The sequence below is a fragment of the Coccinella septempunctata genome, chromosome 3 (genome assembly GCF_907165205.1).
Source record: "Coccinella septempunctata chromosome 3, icCocSept1.1, whole genome shotgun sequence".
Taxonomy (NCBI): Eukaryota; Metazoa; Arthropoda; class Insecta; order Coleoptera; family Coccinellidae; genus Coccinella; species Coccinella septempunctata.
The window spans coordinates 43655565-43679977 of record NC_058191.1 but is presented as its reverse complement, the minus strand read 5'-3'; the positions used below and the strand labels follow the sequence as shown (position 1 = coordinate 43679977).

General features: G+C 38.1%; 3 protein-coding genes across 12 annotated transcripts; 2 read left to right on the top strand and 1 right to left on the bottom strand.

Moving 5' to 3' along the window:
* Positions 1-3045: 3045 nt before the first annotated feature.
* LOC123310595 (MAP kinase-activating death domain protein) lies at positions 3046-21719 on the bottom strand. Of its 10 annotated transcripts, none has more exons than XM_044894154.1 (33): positions 21479-21719; positions 19175-19395; positions 18634-18956; positions 18358-18535; positions 18075-18232; positions 17888-18022; positions 17610-17725; positions 17375-17556; positions 17245-17315; positions 17072-17186; positions 16962-16994; positions 11912-11994; positions 11647-11851; positions 11238-11575; positions 10646-11180; positions 10265-10504; positions 9846-9914; positions 9595-9792; positions 9146-9541; positions 8937-9095; positions 8692-8880; positions 8554-8632; positions 8367-8497; positions 8053-8199; positions 7708-7959; positions 7415-7654; positions 7076-7348; positions 6837-7004; positions 5725-5733; positions 5168-5240; positions 5034-5080; positions 4796-4952; positions 4599-4740 (listed from the first exon to the last, which is right to left on the bottom strand). In XM_044894154.1, exons 2-32 carry the CDS (start codon positions 19289-19291, stop codon positions 4839-4841), a joined length of 5373 nt encoding a protein of 1790 aa, XP_044750089.1. In that variant the 5' UTR covers positions 19292-19395; positions 21479-21719; the 3' UTR covers positions 4599-4740; positions 4796-4838. The 10 variants fall into 10 exon arrangements, with proteins under 10 accessions (XP_044750081.1, XP_044750080.1, XP_044750084.1 ...); XM_044894153.1 differs by having other exon boundaries at positions 4601-4740; positions 4793-4952; XM_044894146.1 differs by lacking the exon at positions 4796-4952 and having other exon boundaries at positions 3046-4740; positions 18358-18526.
* LOC123310597 (DNA replication licensing factor Mcm6) lies at positions 12304-15712 on the top strand. Its single transcript, XM_044894156.1, has 5 exons — positions 12304-12556; positions 12621-12970; positions 13030-13401; positions 13465-13850; positions 14390-15712. Exons 1-5 carry the CDS (start codon positions 12465-12467, stop codon positions 15581-15583), a joined length of 2394 nt encoding a protein of 797 aa, XP_044750091.1. The 5' UTR covers positions 12304-12464; the 3' UTR covers positions 15584-15712.
* Positions 21720-22747: 1028 nt separating the features above from the next.
* LOC123309280 lies at positions 22748-24205 on the top strand. Its single transcript, XM_044892313.1, has one exon. The coding sequence runs from the start codon at positions 22867-22869 to the stop codon at positions 24106-24108; it is 1242 nt and encodes a 413-aa protein (XP_044748248.1). The 5' UTR covers positions 22748-22866; the 3' UTR covers positions 24109-24205.
* The last annotated feature ends 208 nt before the right edge of the window (positions 24206-24413 follow it).

Below are 24413 nucleotides of genomic sequence, written 5' to 3'. Positions count from 1 at the left end.
TCAGTTGAGCTTCCATTTTAACATTAAAACTGAATCCATTTAAAAAGGGCATTCAAAATACTTTGTCCCCAAGTCAGCTCTGGAATTTATTCATATTAATGAAATGAGTACCACTGTATTTCATAATTGACAACACAAAAAAGATAACATCTCGATTCATGCAAGATCTGTCTTCGAATTACATATGTGGTTGCAAAATGGCGAAAGCGAAAATACCTGATGTCATGATTTTCATCGAAACACCAATCGGATCGTACATAAAACTGCTCAACCATGCCTTCTTGATTAAATTACAGAAATTTCAGACTTCAAAACATGTCAGGTAGTAATGAAACATAATAAAATCGTGTAAAAGTGGTCTTATTCGAAAACCATATCATAGAGTGTAAACAGCATGAAATGTTCTCTTTCAGAAAACAATATAGCAGAAAGTTATCTCCCCGTACAACGTTTTATGCTCTGATAATGGGATAATATGATTCCATGTACCGAACTAAAATCTGACACAACACAAACTTGAAGTTAAATTGTGCCTGTTGGGAAATAAATCCCGTAATAATTAGAAGCACACAAAGTAGAGAATATGAGCCACGTATGAATATGGAATTAAGACTCGAGTAAGAATTTACGAGCCTAGGAGGGAATTGAAACTTGGAAACGAGGGTGGGCAGACCGAAAGCCCCAAGTCCTGGGCAAATATTTGCGCAAGTGGAGCAGTATGGGTTCGATGCATATTTGCCGAAACTCGCCGAGTTACCCTCGCCATATTCACGGACCGTGAAACGTTCTGACGAAATTTAATTTATGCAATTGCCATTATTCCCAGAGCGGACAGCCCGACTGAATATTACAGGCGTTCGGGGAGTTTATCAGCGGGATGGACATCACATTTCAATTGTTTCGAGGGGTGTGGGATAGGAAAGAGGTCGCTGGATTCAATCGTCAACCCTCAGGTCTGTCCGTTCGGGTTGAAAGGTTCTCCTCCTTTATATAAGAGTCATTTTTTATTCATTGCGGAATTGGATGAGATGAAGCTTTAGCGCTGATGTTTCTCCATATTGGAATACGGGACTTCAATTGGGTTTTCAGCGACCTGAGAAGAAAACGAAAGTGTACCACGTTTTTCTTTTTACTTTCCACCTGAATTCTGTGTTTTTCCCTAGTATCTCGATTGTCCGCTTTTTCTATCTAGTACAATGTTCTAAGATATCTATCTCAAATCTGTAGCGATTTCTTTGGAAGAATAGACGTCTAATATCATACTATTTTTTTTTTACTCTACTTACTTTGCATACAGTCGAAAAATCACCAAAATACCAAAAATTTCTGGCATAATTGGACAAATAATATGAAAATCGAGAAATACATTCATAATTTACGTGTTTCAATCAACCATCTACCAAACTTCCATCGAAAACTGGAAAAAAATTATTCTTTTCTGGTGTCAACTTCAAATCTGAAGTTGAAACAAATTTTTCCATAGAGAGATCAACAAATGTTCTTCAGTCAATTAAAGGACCTATATCTGGACTCTACTATCATATTTCCGATATATTGAAAATATTCATGATCAGATACCGGAAAAAGGGATCTATTGAAACTATTTTACACCTACTTCAAGAATCACCTCAGATTGAAATCGGGAGAAAATGCACAGCCAAATTCGACGAATGTCTTTAAAACTTGTAAATCCAATGGAAATTTGATGATTTCTCAACCTCCATTACGACGAGCTCCATCTCAGGGAGCTCACAGAGCTTTGCATACTAATGAGCTCTTTAACATTTGCATGATAGTTAACGTATACATTTTTTCAGCAACGAAATGTGTGTACAATCCACCTTATTCATATGTAAATTCATCAATTTGCATTCATCGAATGAAGCTTTATAGGACACATTTCAGATTTTCATTCTCAGTTCATCCTTCAGAATATTTAACAGAACATTGTTATGGAGAATTTCAGAGATGAAAATACTGAAGGCCTTTTTTATAAACAGGGTAAGTGTCCCTGTCCCACCATTTATCCCACCAACCAAAGCAAATGGCAAGAACAGGTTGATATAAGGACCAACAAATTCTCAAAGTGCAAATGAAAAATGTCGATCCTCAGAATGAATCTATGGTCGATTCTATGTGATATATTTTTCCTTGAATGCAGAAAATTCATGTAATTGAATACCTAACGTAGGTCAGACACCAATCATATCCTCAATTCAATCAGTGACGTAATCAACATAACCTACGTGTTTGTCTGACTGTCTGTAATTGCCTATATTCCTAATGATGTGGTATGGTCATTACTATAAGCTTAGTTAGTTATCGTAAGTCCAATTAGAAGCTATTAGAATTCTATCCCAGATTCCAGATTGAATGTAGTAATCCACAACAACAAGTTATACTCGTAATATTCAGAAGGCATGTAAATTTAGACACTGTGTATTATTTATTCACACATATCTAGGTCAGTACTTTTTCAAAAGAGCTTCACATGTGGTATTACCTTCGTCAATATTGATATCATATCTCACTTCAAAAAGATGGAAGGAAAAAAAATTAGGTCATTATCCTTGAATTAGTACATGGACGTGAATTGATTGTTTTTCCCTGCCATATTTTTCAATCTGATGATGTTTGATTTCGGATAATAGGCCTGCTCTTAGCTTATTTAGCCCATCTTCATTAACTACCGCATATTTCACTGAGAATTCATATGCAATTTTCCTCATTACCATGTTAAATGTTTGGAAACATTTTGTGCCACTAGCTAGGCTAAGAAGCCTTGTGTCATTTTGATATTTAATAAAGGAGATATTTTAGTGTCAATTTTAGTCGTGGCAGTTTTCCATACCGGGAGTTGTTCAAATAATTTGAGTATTCTGCAGTGATTTTCTAATTTCCTGATCTGGGGAATAATTTGTATGATGCAATCTTTTTTATGGTTGAGATCCAGACGACGTTTTTAATATTTCGTTGAAATAAGATATAAGAATGGGATGTTTGGGTTATGGAAACAATTAGAAAGGTAAAATATAAACAATCGTGTGCAGTTCATAATATATTACTTCAAATTTACATAAAAATAGTCACATATCAGCCATTCTCTAATACGTAATTCAAATTTGTAAAATACGCCATCAATATTGCTTGCACAAAGAAATTTCGCCATAATATTCTTCTATATAAACGAGAGACAAATATAGATGCTCGTATTTATTTTAAGTTCAATTAAAAATTTTAATAAAACAATGTCAGATATCGACATGGTGTTAATTTAAGATATTTCCCAGGATACGAGCTTTTATATCAAACTGTACAAGTGCACGCAAAGTTATAGGCACGATCTCTTTCCGAAAAATATCACCAAAACAAAAATAATGATTAGAGATTAACACAAAGTGAAGGGTCGAAAATCCATAGTTCAACAGTCCATAAAAGCTTCTTAAATACTATCAATACATTTCCTAACTCTTCAAACAGAAGAAATTATTTTATTTCGATATGAATCCATAAATAACTACCTAGTAAATCATCTAGTTGATATAGATGGGAAAAATAAACCGCGAATTCTCCTATATTCAATTGCATCATTGATAACCCCAGCACATAATACAAAAATTTGGGAGGGTACCAATTTTCTCATTTTAGTGGATGAAATCTTCGCCTACCTATCACAATTATTTAAGTCTCCAACCTGCACAATATCCTCAATATATTTCATATTGTCAACAGTGTTATATTTCAATTTTTTTTCGATATGCACCTATGGAATATATCCCTAAATTTTGCTCAGACTCCAACAAATCCTTTTCATTTTGAAAATAAAAGGACTACTGATGCTTCAATTTTTACAATAAAAATAACATACTGTAGTAAAACTAAGCAACTAAAACTGATGAATCAACCTGTACAAAAAAATCTTGTCATAAAGTCGATAAGTGACGTTAGGAGGTCATGGACCATCGAGTGTCATATTCTGCGCGAGATACAAATTATTTCTTTTCCTACGTAAAAGGTTTATTGTAATGTTACTTTTCATTACAATCTCTTCTGAACCAAAACTTGAATTGAGTGATGCAATTCCCAGATAATATTATGATTAACTCCTTTTCCAAAAATGAAGATGCAGAAACGTGTGAGTTACTCGATTCACGCCCATGGAAGACAAGATGGCACCACACAAAAAACATCGTCTCCATAAATCATTGGTAAAGACAATCCCCTGCTACGTCACTTGGGTCTTGGTGGAGGTGGTGGTGTGGATGGCTGTCTAGTCAGGGAAGAACGATGGGGTATGGGAGGAGGTCTGCCTGGTCTCCCAGGAGGCACCTGGGGAGCTCCACTCAAAGGTTTTATATTTCCTGGAGGAGGTGCTGGTGGTTGAACTCCGGGTGGTAGAGCCGGTGGTGGATACGAAGGAGGACCTCCGGTTGGTGTAACCGAGCCTGTTTGCGTTTGGATAGGGGTTGAAAGTTTACCCGTATCCCCTACTGTTTGTTCTTTTGTTTTCTCGCTTTGCAATCCATTTGACGTCTTCCTAACTGCTGGTTCATAAGGTATCTGACTTTCTGGTTCATCTTGAGGAGAAACCGGAGCCATGCAGCTACTCAGCATTGTTGGAACGAACATCGGAGATGGTTGAGGTGTAGAAGCGGGTATTTTTTGTATGGACGAGAACTTTTCCGCGCCAGCTGCCAAGTAGGAAAAAACGCAGAGCACCGAGTAGCAAATCTGGTCAGCCTAAACACAATCGAAAGTTACATTTTCGCTTTGAACCAAACTGGAAATTTACCACAAACAACATCACGAAGACATCCTAGGTACGAAACTATCAACTTCTATAAACTCTTACATATATCAGAGGGACATGCATTGCTTGGTTTTATTTGGTCTATTTTAAGTGCCATGCAAACTGAAAATATCCTGTGAAACATTAAACACAGCTCGCTAGCCTACAAACAGAACATGCTGAATTTAGGAATGACGAACTGACATATACACGTATAAACATTTTTTCAAGTTGAAAAACTTACCATTGATGACTTGTACCTTCTCTGAGTAACTTGCCTAGTTTTCGGATCTGTAAATTGATAAAATACAAGATTAACCCCATCAGTTTATTGAATTCCCAAGAGAAAAACTTATAATAAAACTAAGTAATACTTACTGTATTCTTCTATAACGAATATAGTGCCTTTCTGAGTGAAACATTTCCTTATATGGTCAATCCTTATGAAAAACTGCGAAAAAAGAAGGAACGATGAATTTATTCTTCTGGAAATACCTAAAGAGCGTCAAAAGCATGCTTAAATATCTCAACGTGCACAAAGCTGTAGGCAACTTCAGAGATGGTTTGCTCTATGTTAAATGGAACTACAGAGTGTATGTTAATTCATTGGTGTTGTGTAGGTATGGTTTGTTTGAGCATTAAAATGTCCACTGTGCATCAAAGGTTGCCATGCTGTCCCCCAAAAGCAGCACTAAAACCACTACCGCAATGCCCATACCCACAACAGCAAACAGATCCCAAAAAAAATTATTTCCGGCAGTTATGGTCGGAATTGAACTGAAGTAAGCCCCGGTGTGTTTGTAGGTTAATCCATAGAATGTGTTAGTGTCGGGAGAGGGTGATGCAGCAAATTACTACAAGGAAAAAGCGCTAACTATAAACAAAGACTATTCAAACTAATCTAAACGATCAACTTAGACCAATTTTTTCTGTACCTCAAAGTCCTGCAAGCAGCCAGCGCCCGACGCAAATGGAAACCAAACAGAAAAACAACATTAGTGAAGAGTATTGACTCAGTAAAGAAAGGACCATCTCAAAAGTTCCTAAGCTATTGAAAACGCGCCCGAACGCTTTTCCTCAAACGCTCGGCCGGCCTTCAAACCTCAAGGCAAAACATGACCACTCACTGACATAAAAATCAAGATGGAAGATGGGAAAGATTCAAGCATACAGCGACGGATTCCTCAGTCAACAGCTAAGGAGATCAGTAAAATTACGAAAGGGTTAGTTTCAAGGCGACACTGGATGATTTCGTTGAAAATAATCCACCTTATTTTAGTGCTTTTGAATTTTTTCTCACTGAAACATTTTTCAGAATCGGTTCTGGTCATTTAATCCCAACTATTATATTTATATTGTCCTTCATGCCTTCAATGTAATTATCCAACATCTTGCTGATACTTCACTGATGACAAAATAATTTTACTGATCCGTGTTACGTTATAAACAACATTCACTTTGCATGCAAGAAGATATAAAAGTTACGACAACAAGAGAAAAATTGAATAAGGGAATAAAATAAAGAGAAAAGAATTTGAAAAAATTACTACCTGAGCGTGGAGATCCGATACAAAGACGCCTAAAGCTTTCCCGCGATTTTGCTACTACTGCTAACCCATTGAAGTTGAAAAAAGTCAAAAAATTCATCACATCAAATAAAACGACAAAAGATGAGCGAGTGGCACAGATTTTTGAGGAAGTTTTGAGTGGTCCTTGCAGACAAATGCACAGTTTAGCGCACCCATTGACTCTTTACATCCAATATTATGAACCAACAAGCAAGTGAACAAATATAAAAATCACTTTGTTTTTATGCTTCACAAAATTCATCTTTAATATATACTAATTCATCAACTAACAATAAAAGGAGAAAGTGTAATATCAAAAAATATATAATGAAAGACTAGATATAGAGTGTCAAAGTTTCGTTTACTCGTGTCAGATATCATCGATCATTCAACTATGTAATCACTTGAAATTTCCGTTCGACACTCTATATGTTAAATTTAGAGTGGAGAATATCTTAATTTTGGTCTTTTGAAGATACCTTGCTAGTTTCAAAGAGTAAACCAACACCTTCCAAGCAAACTTGGAGCAATCCTCCTTCCCCTGTTACCATATCTTGTACAGGGAATTCACCACCTAATTCTGGAGCAGTTCCTGCCACCCCACCCCTCTCCATGGCCTCCTTGATGCAATAATACAATTGTTTGCACTGGAAATGGAACACAATTCAAATTTAACAAACGATAAGCATGATGTTTTTGAGATAAACTCGATTGGTACCTTCTTCGTGTAATATTTATGCAATTGCGTCTGTTGACCATTTCTCCTCCAAAGACAGAGCACTTTATTCTTCGGACTGTACGTCATATTGACAAGTCTCTCGAACCACCACCTCTCTATGATGATGCCAGTCACCGATCTCAAAACTAAACCATCATCTCTAACCTCTAAGAATCTCAATTCACCTCCACCATCAACACCTTGGTGAACAGTGAAGCTCTGCCTATGCAACAATCTTGATCCCAGAGGTTTCAAGTCGATATCGTTTCCATTCTGGAATAAGTGACGTATTTTCAAATAATAATGAAATTTTTCTAGCATTGGTTCAATTTTACTCACCAATTTATTTATTTGGTCCAACAACATGTTGACTTCCTTACTGTGAGCTTGTCCGATGTGACTTTTCCCAAGCAGCCTCCTTACCTTCCTCTTGATTTCCATCTTGTTACAATTCAACATCACCAAAATGGCCGTCAAATTGTATAACATCGTGGCAAGCAGTTTGTCCTCTTCGAATTCCAGTCTTTTCCTCTCGGTTTCACTCAGACCTTTGTATCTCTCCATCATTTCCCTTGGACCCTATAAAATCAACCATCAGCAACTGAATCTGAAGAATTTTCCAAAAGTATTACTTGATCCATCCCGACCATGTCCCTCTCTTGTGAAACTGCATCAAGAAAGGCGTCTTCCCAGAATTGCATCTGATTCCACAAGTTAGATCTGTCTTTACCGACTAAAACTTCGAAAAGGTAAGTCCTGGCTGTTTCCGGAGATGGTGATGTTACAGTGTTCACGATATGTCCACCGTGATATCTAAAGCCGGTACTCAAAGACGACTTGCTCGACCATACACTGGATGTCCTCGTTTTGTTAGTTTTGGGGAACTGAAAGCACGACAAAATTCGTCGTAATTTTACGCGTTTTCCCATGTTGTCCATTCACACGTCTCGTGCAAATAGTTACATGTTTCAACTTACCTGAAGGTTTTCGACCTCTGTGTCTGAAACTGTTGAGCGATAAGACGACTGAAGACCACCTCTGTTCAAACCACACGCTGGTCCTGTGGTGATTGAACCACCTGAGGGAGATACTGTACCCCCAGAACCATGCATTCCACCTTCAGCCTGCCACACAACATTAATATCAAGCAAATTCTAAAGACATATCTGTTCGAAGATGATTTGAAAAAATCGATGGTGTCCTTATCACTTTTGACAACTGATGTGTGATACATCTCGAGAATATGCCTGATTGTTAGAAATCATGCTACATTAATGGACAGATTACTCACATCTGAATCGAAGGAGGTGAGTTTGCTGAACAGCAAATTCTTCTTCTGGGTTATCATATCTTTGAACATATCCGTCGTTGATTGTTGGGATTCTTCAGACTCATCACTGGTGAGTCGGACCTCTGGAGTTTCTGAAAACATCGTTAAAACGATAATAGTCATGAAATTATATGTGATCGCTCCTTACCAGTAGACGATTTCCTCGAATTATCCCAATCAAGTTGTAGTGAAGATCGTGGACTTTGGGGAGATCTTGGACTGGAACTCTGGGAGTGAAAATAAAAATGATTCACCTTCATTTTAAACACCCTGAATTCTAACCAACCTGTGTAAAATCACCACTTGTGCTATAATCAGTCATATCCCTGCTCCAGTAGTGGGTGTGAGCGACTTCATGAAGTTGAAAAACTGAGGCCATTCCACCTAAACCATAATTTTCATAAGTTACCTCCAGTCCATGAACTATAGCCAGCACAATTTTTGCCATTCCTTTCCATACAGGTTTTGGAACACACTAAAAACATGTTTATGTTAGCAACCTGTAAACAGAAAAGTTTTCGAAATACATACAACATCGTCTATATGATCATCAGGAGCAATTTTTCTATCCAACGTCTTATTAATTTTGCTAAGCACAAAGTTTCTGTAGGATTCATCTTCCATGAGTTTCTTCAACCTGTTCAACTTAAGCCAACCAACTCCTTCTCCGTCAAGAACTTGGGTAACGACCTGAAAAACATCGTTACTTCTCTGATTTCCTAATGTATGCATCAACCTACATCCTTCAAAAATGCTTGGTTTTCACTGTTGGTCGTTGTCCTCTCAACAGTCTGTTTACGTTGAACTTCTTCCTTAGTTCGCATGGAATGCTTAATCAATGGGCTCTTCTCAACAAACCCTTTAGGGCCAGTTGGGAAAGGCCCAAACATTCCCACCTTAGAATCCTTCCGTTTTTGTTGAGCTTGAGCTTCCTGTTGTTTGCCTTTTTCTTTCTTACTACCAAAGAGATCAGAAAACATATTGGTTGTACTTGCTGCAATTCCGTTTATGTCCGAGCTTATATTTGAGAAGAAATCCCTTCCTGCACCAGTCAATACGTTTGAAGTAGCTACAGCTGATGATGAACTGCTGGTAGAATCTCGCCTTTCTTCTATTGATTTATTGAAGGAATCGCCCTAAACGAAGATATTGTTAAAAACAAGATATATTGATATTTTTTTCTACTCACTCTCATAAGTCCCTTTTTGGCCACTTCTTTTGCACTTTTCGTTAAATCACCAAGTGTAGATTTACCCACGTAAGTCAGATCTTCGAAGGTGTTTTTGCTCACAGCAGTAGCTGTTTTACTTGCTGATATAGCGGATTTTCCAGCTTCCTGTACGCTTTTGGAAGCTTCTTCAGCAGCTTTCTTCGCATGGTGGGTCAACTGAAAGAAGAGTTATGAAAGACTGTACCATTAATCAACTCCACGTGACTCACTTTATCGAACGGGGCGAAAATGTGGCTCTCTTCTGCTTCAGAAAATTTCTCTTTCGCCTGATGTTTGAACTGAAAATATTTCTTGAAGTCAAAGATGAGATTTGCTATGATGGGCAACGATAAGATTTCAAGGATCAAAGATGTTCCAACAAAATAATATTAGAATATCTCTATTCAGTGAGTGAGTGTGTCTATATGTGTTGTCCCAACTAAAAAATTATTGATAGGACGAATTAGCTATACATCTATTCATTATTCGAACATAATGGTGTTATGTTTGTTGGAACATTCATTGTTAAGTTTATTTCCAAAAGTATTTGTTGACGTCTTCGGGATATCCAGAATCTCTTCAACGTATACAAGATCAGCATGCAGAAAAGAATAGAATTCTTTTTCCATTCAATCATGCATCAAATCACCTTGTCCATATGAGCTAATAAGCCGTCTTGACTACTTTGTCGCGTCGTTTCTTTTACTAGTTCTTTAGCTTGGGAAGCGAATTGTTCAAATATGGATCCTTGGGAGCTCTGCCTCTGGACCAGAGTTGGAGTCCCCCCACTAGATATGGAAGAATTACCAGATGAACCAAAACTGGACGTTCTCGCTAAGACATTACCTACACTCGGTTGTTTTTGCAAATAGGGTGCTATAGGGGGTACCTATACAGTGAAAGAATTCTCATGTGATTCGATGTGCAAGAAGAAACAGACTTGAAGCGATAGACAAATCATGACGTTAAATCTAAGGCCGAAAACAGCTTTCCTCATGAATTGCCTACGAATCACCAATTGAATACTTACAGGTGTTATAGATCTACGATTTCTCGTCGTAGCAGATCTGTCCAAGGAATCATTCGAAGATTCTGGTTTGATAGTGTTGGAACTTACTATTGTCTTTGGTGTTGTAGTGGAATTGGAATCAGACTCGTTCTCCATACTTCCGTTCTCCTCGTCAGCCTTCCCTTTACTCTGAATTTCTTTCTGTTTTCCAAATTCGAATTCGGAATCTCTGTTGAATGAAGGGGAGCTAAGATCAGACTCGCTGCTCGAGCTAGATCTGCTAGGGGAGTCCAATTTAAGGGGTAGATTTCCGTCTGGATAAAGAAGACTGTCCGGTGGATGGTAAACGGATTCTATGTCTACGTTCGAGGACATACACATGTTCTGGGAAGATTTTCTTCTGTCTTGATAGGAAGCTGCGCCAGGAGATAAATCAGATGAAGCCATTTCAGAAACAAAATCGCTGAGCGAGGAGTAACTGGAACTGGTGCTTTCTACTCCTTCAGAATCAGAACCACTCTCGTCAGTCGGTTGATTTTCAGGGTTTTGAAGTAACCTTAAAGAAGGATATAAATATACATGTACGCTTGTCTAATAATCGTGGACTGCATACCTTAGGGCACCATTGAGGGAGCTTCCATCGTCCCATACTTTGAATTTGATGGGATCTAGAGAATGTAGGAACCATTTAGATTTATCACCTATCTGGGAAGGGTCCAGTACACCCGTCTGTACCCTCTGAAACGCCACGTTGGTTGGAGTCAACGACCATTCTGCCAGAAATTCGACGGCTTGGGTTCTTGCGAATCTATTGAGGAACTGTGATGCTCTCGGACGCGACCTCAAAAAACTGTTAATTTGGAAGGCCACCACTGGTCGAGGATATAGACGAAGGGTCCTAGTATGCTCTGTGAAATTCGCTAGGATGTTTTGAGAGTTGAAGAAGCGTACCTGGAATGAATCATTATATTTCAGGAGCTTCAAATTTTAAATATTGACTTCATCATTTTTTAGTTACATACCATAGCAACCCTGGTTGCAACATCAACAGAATCGATGTCATTTCCATAAATGAAAGTATTTGATCCTCCTGGGGATGAGGGTGATACGCTTGACTTCTGAGGACTCAGACTTTGTGTCGATTGTGGAGTTATAGAGAGTCTGGGTGATGAGCTTTGATGTGGCGAATGCAGCGGTGTAGGCTCAGGAGATTTTTGCTTCGATATACTGAAAATAAAAAAATATGTCGACCAAACTTCAATATCCCTAAATATGTATTCAATTCACCTCAAAGTATTTGATACACTGTCCCTTCTTGAAGGCTGCAGCTGCATCGTAGGATTGCTTGGGGTTGAAAGACCAGAGATAGCCTGAAATATTGCATGAATAATTAACAATAAGCTTGGGATAAATTGAAAGCTATCGCACTGGGATTAAAATTCACTACTACAAACCTGCATAACAATTGGCCTTAATCCTGACCTGTTCTGTATTAATGCGAACTACTTAGCTCATAACTAAAATAGACCCTGATAAGAATTTGTCCTTCAGATAAGAAAAGTAACAATGTAATTATACAGTTTTAAATTATAATATTGAATTCGTATACTGAAATGAAACATGTCAAGAAGAATAAGATATGACAACGTCAGAATAAAGTAGGTTAATTTTCTGACAGGGAAATTTCGCGCCAAATTCATATTATGATTTGTGAAAAGTGAAAACTGATGTGGAGTAGATTTTCCAGTATTTGAGTACGGTTAATAAGGAAAATTGAAAGCCTTTATTGTTCAGTTGAAAATATTATCCTGTGTTATTAATATAGAGCATTGTACTTGATATGGATGTTCAAGGAATTCAAACAGTTCATAGGGTACAGAGAGATGAAGTTGGAATACGTTGTCAAAAGCTCTTTCAAGATTTTCTCGAAGAGTAAGTAGGCTGCGTGCTCTTGATGTTTGTATATTTAATAGTATTATCGTAAATTTTCGTTCAGATTCAGGGAGGACAATGAAATTAAATACTTAGAACCCGCTAAGGAACTGTTGAATCAGGAACGAAGTACCATAGAAGTTAGCTTTGAAGATGTTGAGAAATACAACCAAAACTTGGCCACAACTTGTATTGAGGAGTATTATAGGATATACCCCTATCTGTGCCAAGCAGTATCGAATTTTGTCAAAGATCGATGCGAACTAAAGAAGGACAAAGAATGTTACGTTAGTTTCACAGATGTCCCTACTAGACATAAAGTTCGGGAGCTGAAAACTGAGAAAATAGGAACTCTCATCAGAATTTCCGGACAGGTTATCAGAACCCATCCTGTACATCCTGAATTGATATCAGGTAGTAAAAATTCAACAACGGTGTTGTGAAATTCTCCATTGAATTTCCTTCGTTTCTAGGTACATTTGTATGTTTGGACTGTCAAACTGCCATTAAAAACGTGGAGCAACAATTCAAATTCACCAATCCAACGATTTGTCGAAACCCGGTGTGCATGAATCGAAGACGTTTCATGTTGGACATAGACAAATCGATGTTTATCGATTTCCAAAAGGTTAGAATTCAGGAAACCCAAGCTGAACTTCCGAGGGGTTGCATTCCCAGGAGCGTCGAAGTGATATTAAGGGCGGAAAATGTGGAAACAGTACAAGCTGGTGATCGTTATGATTTCACTGGAACATTGATTGTTGTTCCTGATGTGGGTAAAATGTCTCTTCCAGGGGCCAAAGCGCAAATAAATTCGAGGCACAAGGGAGGAGATGAAGGGGAAGGTGAGTTGTCTTTGTTTTTTTATGAATCGATATTGAAATTACGAACTGGTTGATTTTTTTTAGGTGTCAGAGGTCTCAAAGCTCTCGGAGTTCGAGATCTCCATTACAGGATGGCTTTTTTGGCGTGCAGCGTTCAACCCACCAACCCTAAGTTTGGTGGTATAGAAATGCCCATGGACGAGATCACCCCGGAAATCATGAAACAGCAAATGACAGACGGGGAGTGGAAACACATGTACGAGATGTCCCACGATAAAAACCTGTATACCAATCTTATAAACAGCCTGTTTCCAAGCATACACGGAAATGAAGAAGTGAAAAGGGGCATATTACTCATGTTATTCGGTGGGGTTTCGAAAACTACGATCGAGGGGACGACTTTGAGAGGAGACATCAATTGTTGTATCGTTGGGGATCCCAGTACTGCGAAGTCGCAGTTTTTGAAACAGGTAAATTTAAGCTTGCGGATTAATCCACTTGAGTTCGACAAAAATGACAGAAAGTGGGGTTAGCACCGATCACAGACGGACTCATAGAGCAAAAAGTATTCGGACTAAACGTTCATGGCCATTTTTTTTTATATATTTGTGCCTTTCAATTGCTCCAACAATTTTACAATCCTTGGAAGGTCGCCGGCTTTCAAATCCAAGTGTTTTGTGCATTATATTTATGGTTTCGTCACAGAATGCTAATGTATTTTGAAAATGGCGACTGAGCATAGAGGTAATATAAAACTATCACAGAACGCATAGAAGTTGAGAAGTTCTATGATGAAACCATAAATATTATGCACAAAACACGAAAAAACGCCTGATTAATGTCTCTATGTCTATGGTGGGAGGTATGGATTCGAATCATAGAGGAAATAGAAGTTTTTTATGAAGTTTTCGATTCATTATGGTTTTTTAAGGCATAAAAGGTGGATCTTCAGGATTCCTCCTTGCTTATTGGTTTGAACAATGTCATAAAGCGTTGAATTTTCCTTTAGGTTTCAGAATTTTCCCCCCGCGCAGTGTATACTTCGGGAAAAGCCTCATCTGCCGCAGGTCTGACAGCAGCCGTCGTGAGAGACGAAGAAACCTCCGATTTCGTAATAGAAGCCGGCGCTCTCATGCTGGCGGACAACGGAGTCTGTTGCATCGACGAATTCGACAAGATGGACTTGAGGGATCAAGTGGCCATCCACGAGGCCATGGAACAGCAGACGATCTCCATCGCCAAAGCGGGCGTCAGGGCCACTTTGAACGCGCGAACGTCGATTCTCGCTGCCGCGAATCCCATCGGGGGCAGATACGACAGGGCGAAATCGCTACAGCAGAACATAGCCCTGTCGGCCCCCATCATGTCCAGGTTCGATTTGTTCTTCATCTTGGTCGACGAATGCAACGAAGTGACGGATTACGCGGTCGCTAGGAAGATCGTCGATCTGCACAGTAACATCGAGGACAACATCGACAGGGTTTACACGAAACAGGACGTCCTCCAGTACATTTCTTTCGCGAGGAAATTCAAGCCGGTCATTAGTAAAGAAGCGGGGGAGCTTCTGGTGCGCCATTACAACCATTTACGACTGAGAGACAGCACGAGTACCGGTAAGTCAACCTGGAGGATCACGGTGAGGCAGTTGGAGAGCATGATCCGTCTCGCGGAAGCCATGGCGAGGATGGAGATTTCCGACGAGGTTTCGCCCAAACACGTCAAGGAAGCCTATCGACTCTTGAATAAATCCATAATAAGGGTGGAACAACCGGATATCCACTTGGATAAAGATAACAGAGGAGCGATAGAGGAGGATAAAGAGATGGAAGAACCGGAAACTCAGGAGGAAACCCCGGCGGTGCAGAAGAGGAAGTTGGTGTTGAGTTTCGAAGAGTACAAGACGCTGAGTAACATGATCGTTATTCATATGAGGAGGGAGGAGGCGAGGAGCGAAGAGGAGAGTTCGGAAGGGATGAGGAGGAGTGGACTGGTGGATTGGTACCTGAACAAAGTGATTGATCAGATCGAAACCGAGGACGAATTGGTGGAAAAGAAACAGCTCATAGAGAAAGTGATAGATAGGTTGATTTATCATGATAACGTTATCATAGAATTGAGCAAGGTGGGCTTGAAAGGATCTCAGGAAGAGCAGGAGGAAGATGATCCACTTCTTGTTGTTCATCCTAGTTATATTATTGATTGAATCGTCATTGTTTTACTTTTTTTCTTCATCGGAATGATGGAGGAAAATGTTGTATTTTATCCGTACTCTTTTTTGGGTATTTATTTTTGTAATACTTTCTCTTGAATATAAATATATACCAACAACAAACACATGATTTTTTTAGCACTTCCTTATTCACTCAATTAATTTAAAATTGCTGCGAAAAACGATCAACCGGAGCGTGCCCAACAAATACTCTCGATTCAGAAGCCTCTAACAGGGTACCAGATCGAATATAAGAAAAAAAGCTTCAGATAGTTGAGATTTTGACGTTTACCAAACAGAAATGTTTACAAATCTATGTCAGTTTGAAAAAAGTGAGGTTACAGTTACAATTTCGTGAAGGGATTACATTCCATTGCGACCTTTAAGGTCTATTGTGCACCCAATCAGAGCTCTTTTCATAACTGCGCCATCTACACCTCGCCCTGCAGATCCAGAGCTGAAATTATAGCCAGTTTCTGAGGAAAGGCTTCTGAAGAAAGATAAGTCGTCATTCTTCCTATAATTTTACCATCCAAAAGTCTTCAGGAATTCGAGATTTTTTAGTTTTATCTAATGTTGATGAAAAAAAAACTACGTCAGTTGTTAGTTTGACAAAAGTGACGTTAATACCGGTGACGCTGGGGTGGGTTGTAACGATTCAAATCATCGATAGCAAAAAGTAATGTTTTTCACCTCGGTATTTATGAAATTCCTGTTATTATGATATGATATTATTATATGATTTTAGACTACTCTTGATGTTCGGATACTCGAAAATACCAACGTAACATAATATATTTTCGTTTCATAAAGACGAATTCGGACGGACCACTTGATTTTCGTACGTTATTACTAACAGTATTATAATGTAGGATGTAGGTTTCCATATTTCATAGTAGTAGGAGTTTTCTGTTGACACTCTGATTCAAATAACACAGTGCTTCTAATTAGTTGTTGCTTTCTTCATCATCTAAGCTATAGTAACTATAGCAAGAGCTCTTGATCCAAACTAACAAGCCTAATTATCCATCTAGTGCTGAATTTTCAACGGCGAAGCTAATTTTGTGATCCTCTACTTCCATAAAGCCCATACCTCATTAAATTCAAACTCAAGATATGTCACGCACCCTTTCATTTTCTTCACACATCTCCAGCTTCACATATTTAAATAGAAGATACTCTGTTATTCTGTTATTCAAGATGAAACAAAAAAAAAGTGATGGATGTCTAGTGTGAAATGCTATCAGCTCTACGATAGACAAGGATACAATTTCCTTGTGAAGATATAGGGGTTCTAAGACATTTCTTGGGTTCATAAATAATTCAGCTATTCTCTAAATAGCATGCATTCTCATAAAAAATTCATATTTACTCCAACACCAACATGATCCATCAGTTGCATAGCCTAAGACGAAGAGTAAAATTTGAATTCGCATGGAATAAAAGAAAATTTCGAAACTAGTACGGACACGATTTTCTCACCTGTTTCAAATGGTTCTTGAGTATTGTTCCCTCAGGTTCTGGTAGTGGCGGAATTTCCTGAGGTGCCAAAAGCTTGTTAGAATCCAAATCGATCAGGTAAACGTCATCGGGAAGTCTGAAAAGATTAATATGTATAATTATAATACTACAGAGGGCTTTATTGGATAAGTTACCTAAAATTCTTTTTGAACATCAGAAAACTCGCTGGAAGACCAATGACATAAGGAGTTGGCGCCAATAAGAGCTAAAAACGGAGTTTATATATGAGTTAAATCAAGATTTTTAAATTCTGGATCGTCTTACCTGTTCTGCACAATTCATACATGTTGGTAGTAAAGGTATCACCGGAAACATGTACTCTAAAGGATATAGCATTGTAACAAAAGCCATCACAGACATTGAGAGAGCATTATAGTCTCTGCTTTGAAAAATTATCTTGTTCTCCAACAATATGATCGTAAGAACTTTCAAACACGTTTCGACACCTGGAATATAGAAGTTAAAACAGGTGCTACTTCTTGAAATATATGGATATTACCTAATAATTCTAAAGGCAAATGTAGAGGAAAATCCACAAGGCTAAATCGAGTATGACTTGGTAAGGCAAACAGTAGAGGGTTGTATACACTTGGTGATAGTACTTCAACTTCCACTCTGAAAGATTAAACCAAACTATAGTGTACACTCAGCTCTGTATTAGTTTTAGATTTTTGCGAAGTTTTATTCTCTGGAACTCTCGATTTACTTTAATTTTAATAAAACTACATGTACAGAAGCAGAAACTGCTTGAAGTTAATGTTTCTAATGGGCACTCACTTCGTTTTTCCTGGTATTGGTACTGGTGCCGATAGCAGCCTCAGTATCCATGTCTCTATTTCTCTGACATCGTGAAGTACTATAGAAGATGCACCTTCACCTGCTTGACCGGTTAAAACACTCCAGACACTTTCCCTACGATTTGTAACATGAATATTTTTGTACGCTTTTTCACGCACAAACTCACCTCGGATTTTGTTTAGAGCCTCCAACCCTTCTGGGATTCGAGGATTCATTGCAAGCGTCTATGAGCTTCCTTAAAATGTGCAGACATTCTCTGAAGGATGTGAAAAAGGGATGGTGGGATAGAAGACAAAGTGAAGTCAGGGAATGGTTCTTGATCTTCTGAAATGTAATAAATCATTGAATAATACACCTGTTGACAATACAATTAACCGAAGTAAACCATATAATGTCTTCAAACAAGCAATGGAGTTAAAGCTGAGAGTTGAATCACAATAATAACTCACATTCCTTTTTCTGCTTGCTCTAGGTGAAGGAGAGTGACTTCCCCCACTCTCAGAGTCATTCGATGGAGCTGTCACACCTAATCTTGGAGTTGTTAGGTTTGGTGTTAAAGATTCCGAGTCTCTCCTACTTGTGTCCTTTTCTGAGTCACTTGGTCCTATGTTACTGCTTCTGTAATCACTGTAATAAATTTTAATTTCTCTGTCAAGACCTGCATAAGCGTGGGACATCTTTCTGATCTACTCAAATCCAAAAATTGACCAGAACAATGAGCCCACCTTGAAAAAGCCGAATCGGAACTCTTCTCCATGCTCTTCCTCCAGGAATTCCTCCTGATGCTGGTGCTTGCCCGTCTCCCAGCGGCAGATAGACCCGCAGATAGTTTCTCTATGGGTCTATAAAAATTGACGCAGATACCGTAGCGCGTTTTTCCGCAGTCTTTATCCGTTAGGGTGAAAACGAAAGATGTTGCATCCCTTTGAGCTGTCCGCTTTGGTCCAACCGAAGAACAGCCCTCTGGCTGACAGAAGTATACCATGTCTAGTGGCATTGGAAAATCCTTGTGGTCTTGAACAGGGTAACGACGTAGAAGTTCTGGAGCCTGAAAAATGGTCAATGTGGAGTGTTGGAATTGGATTTTGCGCTAAAACAATTGTCTCCCTGTTTCTTGTTTGATCCAATAAGTTGTCTGTTACAGAGTGTTGGAAATGGAAGTCAAAAAAGAGAAGTTTCACGTTCATCTAGTATATCTAATCGAGGTTGAACTGTGACAGCAATAGCTCAAATTGAAAATGGCCATGAAGGACTTTGCTAGCTTACCTGGATCGAGGTACTTGAGCTTAATTTGGTAGCATTATTGCTTGATCGCACCCCAACGATAGCCAGATAGTCTATCAGTCGGGGACATAAGAATTGCTTGTCAGCTTCGAAGGACATCTTTTAGTAATTGGGTCACCTTGCTGTTCCCGTTTGTGTCGTTGCATCCACGGAATTTTCCATCGTAGAAACGGGCATTTCTCCCCCGTCGAGGCTCTTCTAATCTGGAAAATGAACGATGCCGCATTCAGACGTATGAATCGATTAGGCGAATTGGTAATTATATTTGCGCAACCTTCAACGTGGGTTTTATTATTGGAGTTTATATTTATCGCAATATCTCCAATAGAGGCGGCGTAATGAAGGGTGAGTTTGAGTGGTTGATCAGCCCTCGCAATCTCGTAGTTGGCCTACGCATCGCTGAAGATGCTCTAGTCTAGGACGATATTCACTAAACCGTTACTGGGTCATGAAGAATGTGCAATTTTATTTTCTACGGGAAACGCGGCAGTTAAGGATAATTCACTAAGGTGAATTGAACAATAATTCGTTTTATTTACAACAATGAACAGTTGAAGTCGAAGAGGAAAAATTTCGAAATTTTGAAAGATTCCTTTTTTATAATCATTGCAGGAAGTGCCTTTAGCTGTGTTCTAGGTATTTAACGATAGCTTTGTATATGTAAATTGGTATTCACTACCTGATTCTACACAAAAGGTGATAGTTAATCTCGTATGCGGGTTATTATCATTCCATGTGGTTCAAATACCGATGTATCCAGGAATATTATTAGCTTTTTCACTCACTATCATAAGAATCTATCGATTTGGGGAATTAACATAGGAATACAGAAGTTATAGGTAAACTAGTGCAAGAAATGGATAAAACCCTTTTCATTTTCCATATTCAAAAACGTTGCTCTGTGAAATAATATGATTAATATCACGAAAATGGCTCTTATTTAGTTCAGCGATTGTAGGCATGCGAAATTATCGTTGTTTCAGGAGCTTTTGTAAAGATGAAAACGTGCAAAAGTTTAACTTTGTGCCCATTTGATATAATTATGCGAAACCTGGTTATTCGCTGACTGAAGACTTATTTAGTCATTATTTCCAATAACAACGTTTTCAAACAGGTTGTTTCAGAGAAAAAATCGGTCAGTAACTTTTTTACAATGAATTTCCTTCAAGTTAAGAAGGAAGCGATAAGAAAATCGAATACAATATCGAGTCTTGAGAAATGGAATAAAACTTTCAATTTTTTTGCCAAAATTAAACACTTGTCGTGATATAGAAGCTGTTAAAACTGATGAAAATGAAGTTGTTCAACGTCTTTCGAAAACAGGGTTGCTTTTTTCAAAAACAGATTTGAAAATTTCGATAATCTGACACAAAATTTCGATAATTTGACTTCGATGAATTGATAAAATAGTGGAAAGACTTTACCAGAATTTTTGTGCTTGGGCTTCTATTCAATTTATTCAGGAAACTTATCCAGGGTGTTAAAGAATGAGTTTAAGTGCCAAAAACTGCAGGGGGTGATTCTGCGTGAAAAAATATCATATTTTATGTAGAAAGAGTGTTTTCTCAGATTATATTATAAGTTTCTCTTCTGACCACTCTTCTCTTACAAAAATTGTAAGATTTTTTTCATAATTATTCAAACTACGATTTTTATCAGTAAAATCATATATTTTCATATATTTAAACTGGTGAATATAGGATTCTGCGTTAAAAATCGAATCATTTACGCGCTCTGCGGTAACAAAGTTTCAATAACAATTAAAATTTCAATTAACTATTGCGCCATCGAAAAGAATTGATAAGAGGGTCATTACTTTTAATTTTCTGAATGAAAGCGCACGAAAATTGCAGTCAATAACTGGTTCCCACTTTATTGCAGGTAACTTCAAGGATCCCTGATACCTCAAACTACTGCCCCAATTTAACTGGGAGTTATTTCATTTCATTAGATAATAAAATGCGACTATCTGAAACAGCCAGATGAAGCAGCGCATCGATCAATACTAATATAGAGAAGGTCCGAAAAATTACTGCTATTGCTTCGAGGGGTAGAAAAGCCACTATCGTAATATAAAAACTTCCATTCATTGTTCCCACAATTGTTACTAAGACAACCATCGAATAATTCAATGTGGAAAACTGTTGATTGATCGTAAAATTCCAAGCGGAATCAGAAGTAAATCGTGCTGAAATATTCTTAAATCGAAACTGAATCAATCGACATTGACATAGCAAAAAGTTCGCGTTTCCTAAAGCTGAGCATTCTTCGACACATAAAACTCACCCTTGTTGAGGAGCGATTTTCCACAAACGATTTCCATGTGTTGACGCCCGTGAAGATTTCACTATAAACGTGGAAAACGATCCGGGTCCACGGGCATGCGTGCTGGTTTTTCCGAGCCAGAGGTGGCGTTGGCGTGCCCCTTTCCCGACGCGAGGAAAACTAAGCTCGGAAAAGCCGCATTTTCATTAGTGTTTTATTTTTTGCGGGATGCAAGAAATTAAACGCTAACTGAATTGGGTTCAATGTTGTTTCAGTTTTGGGACGTGCCTAATTTAGGACGGAAGTAGGTAGTAGTTTATTGATAAGGTTCTGTTGTTCACCTCAGTTGGATTTACAGGGACGATCAGAAAAGAAAGAGGCCGATATTGCTATCGAGCCTTACACGAGAAACTTATAGGAGCCAGTGAGTGCCTAACCTTCTTGAAGCCATATCAGATACTGGAGTTCATTCTGAGAAAACCCTCAAAATCCTCTCTGTCTCTGAGTTCATTGGAACTTTTGAATTGTAGAAGCGATCTATACGGACGAAGTAGTGCTCTGATGGGGGCCAATAGAACTTGCTCGCCTCAAATTATACAATATACTTTTTATGGTCGAAACTGCATTCATTTGATTACAAAATGAATAAACAGATCACTCAAAAAATACTTCATCGCTGAATACCACTTTTTCCAGCTTTCAAACAATTTTTGCATCTCGGAATATCGGAAAAATACCTCGTGTCTTTTGAGGTGGTCCTTTAGTTAGGAGCGATGCATTTCAGCTACACTTTCCTTCAAATTTTAAAGCAGAAAACAAGAAACACATGGGTAATCCAACAATCAACAAAGCAATGCCTGGAAGGAGCACTTTGTCAACGAAAACTCTGATTTCTTTTTCAAACCATCTATTGAACGATCGTATTTCATTTAGTTATGTCCATTTTACATTCGTCTACAGCATATTCAAAGTGTATCTATATTAATCTCAATTTTTACTAAACTTTCGTTCATTTTCGCTCAAAGACTCCCATTACATCGTCTCAAAATTACTTGAACATATGAGTGATATCAACGCTCTAACGTCAAAAAAACATTCCACTAATTATGTTTTCTTGATTCGCTACAGTCTCACCGTTCCTTGACGCCAATAGAGATCTTGAAACATCAAACATTTTACAATCAAAATCCTAGTTTATCCACGAATGCATTCAACAATCGTCCGGTCAAATCAAAACAATATAGAATAGATTCGCAATAATCTCAAACACGCTACCATATTTGATTCGACGAGTTTGAAGAAGACTTAAAACGATGCCTTCAATAAACTCACAAGATATATAAAAGGCAATCATATATTTTTGCCGAATTTTCGTTGAGTAGACCTATCATTTCGGTATCCGTTGAAACATGGATATCAACCTCAACTGTGAAATCACCGAAAAAGATTGTAATCGAATTCTGGAACAACACTGCGGAGGTAGCAATTTCCAGATTGTGAAATATGAAATCGACAAAGCAAGTTCGAGAGTGATGGGATACATGGGTGACCACTTCCGTCTCAAAATCCACTACCAGAAAAACCCCGATAGCAGAATCAATACCGAAGTGTTTTTCATGAAAACTGAACCCTTGTTGAATATAACCCAAGCGAAGTATGTGGAAGAAATGGGATTGTTCAAAAAAGAGAGCTTGTTGTACGAGAACCTATTGAGTAAGTTAACAGCCATTGCAGGTTCTCATTTTTGTCCCAAATGTTATTTGGTGAAGAAGAACTGCATAGTTCTAGAGGATTTATCCAGGAAAAATTTCAAAATGAAGGAATCATATCTTAATCTCGAGGAATGCGAGTCTTTGGTGAAATGCCTGGCTAAATTTCACTCAGCAACTATAATCTACGAAGAATTCAACTCAAGGGATGGCAAAAATTTCAGAATTGATCAGATACACAAGGAGGAAGTTAGGGAGGTTGCTTTTTCCTTTGTCGACGGTCAACCCAGATGTTTGTGGTTGAGTAACAACACAAAATGTGTGTCTGATTGCATAAAATTCAAACTGAAACTGAGGGATGCTGACAGTATAATTGCAAAACTTCGTAAAGTTGCTTTTATAGATATGAAGAGCTTCATCGGTGCCTCCGACAGATTTAGGAACGTCTTGACGCACTGCGACCTGTGGGGGAATAATTTCATGATGAATGATGTTCTCGAATGTAAACTCATAGATTTTCAACTTGCCAGATATAATCCACCAGCTTACGACCTCATGCTGGCTCTTTTTTTGAACACCAGCAATAATTTGCTTCAAGAACACCTTGGAAGTTTGCTAGACCTCTACTACAGCACTTTCGAAAATATGCTTCTTCAATATCAACTATCTGCTAAAGAGATCTTTCCAAAGAGTCTGTTCTTCGAGTCGGTTCAATATTATAAACTGCCCACTCTTTTTGAAGCCACTTTTTTCACGACTAATACTCTGATTTCTCCTGAAACATCAAGCTATTTGCTTGAAGACGCCAACAGATACCACGAGTTTGCTTTTACAAATAGAAGCAAATATATATTGGAAGAGTACGAGAAGAACGAATCGTTTCGAAGGGGATTCTTAGAAGTCCTGATGCCATTGATAGAACTTCTTCGAAGAATGGAATGAGGCTCAGTGAATTCATTTATAACGAAAACTTTTTGTATGTATCATATATTTTATATTCCTCAAGAATCGAATAAAGTCATTACCTTTACTTAAACAAGTTTCGTGTGTATTTTCTGCTTCATCTTCATTAGGGATGATAATTGCGTTCAAATATTGTATGAGATACAAAAAACATAGAATAATACTTTTTATCAATATTTGCGAAGCGATAATTTGCGTGGTTATTTGCTTATTTTATTCACATTTAATCCCTTAAATAATCAGAAGAAAGTTTTTCTTTGAAAACTAAGTCCATAATACCTTAT